Genomic DNA, 7,544 nt, shown 5'->3' with positions numbered 1-7,544 from the left:
ATGAAGAACTTGTGCGTTTCAGTTCTCCTCCTGGTTGGACTGTGTTTCAGGTCATATTTTGCTTTTCCTCCCAAAGGTTACACTCAACATGCTCAAAGTCCTCAGTTCACAAGGAGCTCCCAACACGCTCTGCAAGCAAAGGATCCATCTGAGGAACTAGAGCAGGTGAATACTGTCCGAGTGACCTGCCATCCAGACTCATTGGAGATTATTATCCAAGCTGACATGTTTGAAGTTGGAGCTCCTGTCAATGCTGCTGAACTACGCCTTGGAGTGGAGCTCAATGACTACTGTAGAGCTACATCGTCTTCAGAAGAGTACAGAATCCTTGTTGGACTCTTGGACTGTGGCACCAAACAAAAGGTAATGTTCATTTCATTCAATTTATATATTGCACATTTATATATAATTTTTTAATGCATCTACTCTCCACAGATGACTGAAGACACACTGGTCTACACAAACGTGCTCGTATACTCTCCTGTTGCTTCTCCAGATGGGGTGGTTCGAATGGATGAGGCTGTAATTCCAATCGAGTGTCAATACAAAAGGTTTGTCTTTTTAAAGTTTGTCTCTTTAAACCGGTCAAGAAATAGTCTCACTTGTATTCATTCTGTTTCTTAGGAAGTACAGTTTGTCCAGTTCTTCCCTCATGCCCACCTGGATCCCCTTCATGTCTAAACAAGCTGTAGAGGAAACTTTGGAGTTTGACTTGAGCATTATGACAAGTAGGTTTCGATCTTTTTTTTAATGTTTTGATTTATTTTCCATCACTATTTGTATACATTTTATTTTTGTTCAGATCACTGGCTTCATCGAAGAGGCTCTAACGTGTTTTACCTCGGCGAGCCCATCTCCATCGAAGCCTCCGTCCGAGTTGGACATCACACGGGGCTCCGAGTGTTTGTGAGCAGCTGTGTGGCGACACTTTCCCCAGATGTATCCTCTGAGCCGAGATACGTCTTTGTTGAAAATGGGTAAGCACTTGGAAGATTACTGCATGTGTGAAGCCTTTCATGGCTCCAGAGCCTCATGGTAGTCTGTCGGTTAAATCTGAAGACTATTATTTAGAAAATAAATGTCGGTATTTAAGGGACATTTAGCCACTACTGGAAAACTGACTAAATTCTCCCTTCTCTTCACAGGTGCTTGGTTGACTCTGAGCTTCCAGGTTCTAGGTCTCACTTCTTATCCAGGACACAGGATGACAAGCTCTACTTGACCATTGATGCCTTTAAATTTCATAATGACGACAGGGAAGAAGTGAGGCTCTACGTTAATGTGATCAAGTCATTATTACAGATGTAGGTTGTTTTCCTACATTTACCTTTTCCTATCTCAGCTCTACATCACATGTCACCTGAATGCTGTACTCGTAAATGATGCAGAGGCACCAAATAAGGCATGCAGTCTTGTAAATGGAAGGTAAGTGATCAGCCCGACATGTAAATCGTAGAAAAATACAGAGTAAATGAGGGTGCGTGTGAATATTTTATTTGCGTTTCAGATGGAGGTCGGCTGATGGTAATGACTATTTATGTGGCTCTTGTCAAAGTCACGATAAGCTGAGCAACCCTGGCAAGTTTGGTCCTCGTAGGTTTGAGAAGCCAGAAGAACCTGAACCGTTTTGGAGTGGACAGAGAACCAATACAGGTTGGGTTCCTTATGAATGTGCATGATTGGGGAAAATACAATGCAAGGCCTCACATGGTTTTGGACTATTTATTCTAGTGTGGGAAAAGGCGGCACGAGTGGGTCCGATGATTGTCTTGCCAGCCAAGCAGACCAGTGGGCCAGTACCTGTGAAGGAGCTTCCTCCTGGTCTGAATAAAATCAGCAGACCTTCACTGTTTGGCAAAAGGAATTAATGACAAAGTTGGTGAGTTAACTTTGTTTGGCCCATATGTTAAAAATAGTCACGCACTCAAAACGGATATTCTGGAGAAAAAAAACTGGATTTCTATTTCAGCTGAGGAGACTGCTTCTTGGTTCATAATCGACACAAATGGAGAACCGCTGGATGAAGACCGCATGTCAACCCTCGACTGTTCAGTTTACTGTGAATATGACCAACATGTCAACTGCAACCAAAAATGCCTTTTCAGATACAAATGACTCCAAAGTATAATAAATGATTGCTTTTTAACTGTATTCTTGTTTGTTGTTGATGCATAGTTTGAGAGCTGGACTGGATTTGTAACCAGCTAAATACCCTTTTTAGTTAAAAAGGTTTAACCATCCTGTTATGTTTGTTTCTTGCATACAGCCATAATGTTCCTGGGTCAATTTGACCCGGTTAATATTGAATTGCCCAAAAGTGGTCAGAAACCAAAAAATTCTAAACTATAGTTTAAACCTCATCACCATGTCATTACTGTGGTGGAATAAATGTTCCGATGCCTTGTGAGAAATCAAAAGTATTTTAAGCACGGTGGTCTTATCACACTTTATTATATAGTAACAAGTTCACAAATGATCAGAATGTGAGCCAGGTACAAACAAGTGGACAAGTGATTCAACTTAGACAAATAAGTCATCAGACAAATAAGTAATCACATCAAACAAGTCATGGAAACACCCAGCTGAGTGGAGCAAAGTCTGAACCCTCCGAATGAGAAGTCTCCGACTTAATGCTGCCTTCTTGGTTGATTCTCCTCTTCTTTATACATCTCGCCGAGACGTACACATTCCAGAGTCCATCTGTTGCCACTAAAGAGGAAGTGGAGATCCCTGACGGCTCTGTTTATTCTGCAACCCCCCAACATTTGAGTGACCTTTCCGGTTGGTCCATCACCTCAAGTCATCGGTTTGTGACCTTTTCACATGACCCCACACAGGATTAGATTATCCCCCATAGACAGATGGGAGAGACAACTGTTGACACATTTTCTCCAACAATCCTCTCTTGTCATTTTTGACAATTTAACAATTGAAAAATAGTAACAAAATGTTAAACATTCTTCGAGCATACATCCGTGGTGTAGAGTCACAAAGATTTCAAAACATCACATCAACCTCAAAGAAGTACATACAAAATTGATTATAGTTTGCTAAATCTACTGTGTAAATACATTGCTTGCTTAAACATTGTCCTCAAGCTCATTATCACTATCAGAGCTGTCAAGATACTGTAGAACCCTTTTCCGGACTGGGAGTTCTACCGGTGTGGTCATGTGCTGACCTGATGCGTGAGTTGTAACTATCTTCCGGACACAAATCTTAGAAGCGGTTGTGATTAGGGTGATAGTAATTATAACAAGAATGATGACTGCATGCTATCATCCATACCAATCCCTTGAGAAGAGAAGCTCCCCATGATCCTAACCATGCATGCATCCCCCCAAAAGGATTCCAGCCATGGTCTTTATGCAACTCCTCAATTCCTTGTTCCGTGTCTGTTATCACATCGTGAACCGCAGAAGTTGCATCTGAAATGTAAGTGCAACATTCAGTATTAATGACTTTACATACTCCTCCCTGTGCGGCCAGAACAAGATCTAGAGCCATTCTATTTTGGAGTGCCACGTGTTTGATCTCATCTATTTCTTTTTGCATGGCAGTGAGTGCTATTGACGTTTTGTTCATGTGCCTCTCTAATATTGTTGAGAGTGTTGCAATTTCCTCTTGACTCCTATAGGTGCCATATGCTGGTAATATCATGCTTAATATCCTTGAACCTAGGGAAATTGCTCGTTTCTGACGTACGTGAGATGGAGCGAGTTCCTTGGAGTCAGCTCGTCTAATCAAAGGTATAAGATAGGCTAAGTAGCATTTCCCCTCCAGCGACCTCTTATGGACGTCTCCTATTACTGGGACACAGCTATAGGCGATGTTCCCACACACTAGATAAGCTTGTTCAGGTAATGACAACTCTTTATTTTCACTAACGTATCTAACCGAATCGTTAGTACAGTCACTTGCTCCCAAGAAATAGCCCCCAAATGCATAGAAATTAATACAGCGGCTGACCTTGGTCAGGGGATGTACTGGAATGGGTGGTTGTAGGTTAGTGCAATTTCTATTCCTAGGTCTAATCGGAATTAGAGGTTGAGTACAATTATGTCTTGTCCAAGACATATGTGTGACTTTTAATGTATTAGCCCAAGGTATGCTCTGTATACCTATTTCTAATCGAATAGATGCTGTGTTTGGCTGAAGAGTACATATTGAACTTATCTCCTTACTTCCTACTGTGCAATTAGTTTCAGCAAGAGTCATTTGCATTTGATATCTTAGCCCTTGTTGGACGTATCTTTTGTAATAGCTTAGTCTAAACAATGCTACTTGATTAGTACCTTCAGTTCTATTTTTATCATTAAATGTTTTCACTGCAAATTGTATAACTTTTCCTTTTTCACCATTATATCTAACAATGTTCTCTGTGTTAGTGGAAGTGTCTATTGTCGGAGTGTAACAGTGTTCATCATTTCTCACGAATTGACGAGCTATGTCAGGCCATCCCATAACGCTCCAGTCGGCTTCCGTGAAGGGAACTGGAATCAGCATAGGAGACCTGGATGAAATGGGCATATGCTGACATATCCAACAATTAGAGACATTACTTTCACCAGCAAACTCTGTCATGATAGTTAGTGCAACGTTGCCATGTTCCTGAGGTGGTGTGCGTGTTGGAAGTTTCTTCAACTCTAAACCTATTTCGCAAGCATATCTCCAATCGATTCGGGTGTAGCTGGCTGGTTCTGTGACGCAGTTGGTAGGTTGACCGCACCAGTATGGTATTTCCCAAGTATCATCGTATTTGGCACTTAACTTAACTGAACATGTGTCCTTCGTCTCACACTGAGTCCTAACGTGTTTTGTGCTGAGGGCTGACCAGTAACCTGCAAATGGCCTTTTGAGCTGTAGTATGTATACAGTGCAACTTCCATCTACACATCCCTCTCTTGGACATTTGAAGGTGATTGTCCCTGGTCTCCATGTTCCCTGGTCGGGAAGCGGGGTCGGCTTGACTGAAATCAAGGGTTGTGGTTTAATTGTATCGTACAGGTGTTCAACAGGTGCTGTATTTGGCTGTGCTTTACTGACCTGCTGGTTAGCCCCTTCACACAACTCCCTCCAGTCACTCGTGCCCCTGTAGGCCGGTTTCTCCTGACACGACCTTGGTTTACTGCACCACAACGGAAAAACTGTGGAATCATACTCTTTATGCATCCATACAGTACAGACTCTGTCTCTTCGTACCCTCCCATCACATACTATTAGGCGAAGTTGATTCTCTACATTAACCCAAGTATCATTCTCTATCGAGGAGAGTGAACAATTGTTCGCATCACATTGTTCAGCTGGGCAGTGGAAAACTTTTTTCCCTTCCTGCCACTTCCTGGAGAGATGGAAAGGGCTAGTATCTTTGCCGTCTATGTTATGTGATTGCAATTTATAGATAAGGAACAAGATAATTGCTATTGTGGTTAGAAAGAGTAGTGAGTGCATGCTTTTGCTCTGGCTGCACCCATGCTTCTTAAAGGGGGGTCGTGATGCTGGAGATCTTTCTTCCATCGCTGCTGCTTCTTGGGTGGCTACACCTTCGCACATGATTTCGCCTCCTACCACACTGATTTATATATGACAGCTTTGCGGTTTGAGAAACTTGGGTTGCTCCCCTCCTCTCTCTCCCCAGCCACACAAAATGAGTGAGGTGTTTGGTTAGTCACTGCTAATGGTGCGCTTGTCGGTAGCTTGGCACACTACTTGATGGAGGAAGGCGCTCGCTTTTCTCACCCTTCCCCTTTAGTCCGGACCCGTAGCAGCTGCTCCTTCTCCTTCTGGGTTTGGGATGCGTTTGCAGTGGCTAGCGTGGACCCACGTTGCTTTTCCTTCCACTTTCACCGCCGTCTCTGTGGTCAGGAGTACTTGGAAGGGACCCGTGTAGCGTCTCTGCTTCCAATGCTTTCTCCTGTGATCCTTGATGAGCACCCAGTCTCCTGGTTTCAGGTGATGCTGGATCGCAGTGGCTGGTGAGGGAAGTGCAGCTTTCACCTGTGTGTGAAGTGCTGAGAGTGAGGATGAGAGATTAGCACAATATCTTAGCATGCTGTCTTCATTATGATCAGTCGTCAAAGCGTGTCTTACTGGACCCAGTCCAGTGCAAGGGGGTCTCCCGAGCACTATCTCAAAAGGGCTGAGGCCATGTTTGTTCCTGATTCGCATGCGCATGTGAAAAGCACCAGCGGAAGTGCTTTCACCCAAGATAGGCCTGTCTCTTCACAACACTTCGCCAGTTTAGATTTAATGGTACCATTTTCTCGTTCAACTGCACCAGCTGACTGAGGATGATAAGAACAATGATGTCTGATGTTAAAACCTAAATACTGTGAGATTTCCTGCAGGGCCTGGTTAGCAAATCCAGGACCATTGTCACTACTAATGACTTGAGGTATTCCCCACCGGGGAATGATCTCTCTCAGTAGGATCTTTGCCACCGTCCCTGCGTCTTGTTTTGATGTGGGGAAAACTTCAACCCACTTGCTGAACATGCATACTATCACAAGACAGTATTTCTTTCCCTCCGATGGAGTTAACTCAATAAAATCCATCATTAAATGTTCAAAGGTTGTGTATGCAGGAGGGTGACCTTGCTGTGGTATTTTTATTGCCCCAGAGGCATTGTTTGCTGCACAGATGACACATTTCCTGCAAAAATCTGCCGCAAAGGTTGAAAACCCTCTGGTGTACCAACTTGCATTTAACGCACTGCACATCCCTCCTTTGCCCACGTGGTCTTTTCCGTGAGACAATTTAGCATAACTGTGGAAGAGAGCGCGTGGCAAACAAGGTTTGCTGTCTGGCCCTGTCCAAACTCCGCCCTTTAGGGTGGCACCAGAGCGTTTCCACAGGGAGCGCTCCTGGGCACTGGCGAGAGATTGAAGTGTGGGAAGATCGGCATAAGGACTGGAATCAGTCTGCGTGGAGAGCAGTTGAGTCGCGGGAAAAGGGGCGCCCGATGATGCTGCCGCTTTCGCTGTCAGATCTGCTGCTCTGTTTCCTACGGACACAGGGTCAAGAGAAGAGGTGTGAGCTTCACACTTAATCACTGAAACAGCTTTGGGTAACAAAATCGCATCCAGAAGAGCTGCAACAAGGGTGTGGTGTGCAATAGGTTTGCCTGCTGATGTTAAAAACCCCCGATGTCTCCACAGGGATCCAAAATCATGTACCACTCCAAAAGCATAACGTGAATCGGTGTAGATGTTAACCGTTTTACCTTCAGCCAGCTTACAAGCTTCTGTGAGTGCAATCAACTCTGCTGCTTGTGCTGAGAGGTGTGAAGGAAGCTTGCCACAAACCAGTGTCTTGTGTGATGACACTACAGAAAATCCAACCTGCCCGCTGCCTGTTGTGGGTGAGCGAGAAGCAGAGCCGTCTACAAAGAGCTCAAGATCAGCGTTGGAAAGTGGTGTGTCCGTCAGATCAGGTCTCGGCGTACATGTATGTTACAAGACTTCGACGCAGTCATGAGGCTCTCCATCCTCTGCAGTTGGAAGAAGTGTAGCAGGGTTAAGGACGTTGCAACGTTTCACCGTAAT

The 7,544-nt window shown here is 44.2% G+C and overlaps 1 protein-coding gene across 1 annotated transcript; it reads left to right on the top strand.

The window, feature by feature from the left end:
* On the top strand, positions 1 to 1,868 carry LOC130188540 (zona pellucida sperm-binding protein 3-like). The gene is made up of 8 exons (XM_056406937.1): positions 1 to 363; positions 436 to 551; positions 625 to 728; positions 803 to 977; positions 1,146 to 1,263; positions 1,343 to 1,425; positions 1,508 to 1,653; positions 1,732 to 1,868. The coding sequence occupies exons 1-8, from the start codon at positions 1 to 3 to the stop codon at positions 1,866 to 1,868; spliced, it is 1,242 nt and encodes a 413-aa protein (XP_056262912.1).
* The last annotated feature ends 5,676 nt before the right edge of the window (positions 1,869 to 7,544 follow it).

The sequence above is a fragment of the Pseudoliparis swirei genome, chromosome 23 (assembly GCF_029220125.1).
Source record: "Pseudoliparis swirei isolate HS2019 ecotype Mariana Trench chromosome 23, NWPU_hadal_v1, whole genome shotgun sequence".
In the NCBI taxonomy this organism is placed as follows: Eukaryota; Metazoa; Chordata; class Actinopteri; order Perciformes; family Liparidae; genus Pseudoliparis; species Pseudoliparis swirei.
Note: the sequence above shows the minus strand (reverse complement) of the source record. Positions and strands in the feature narration are given on the sequence as shown.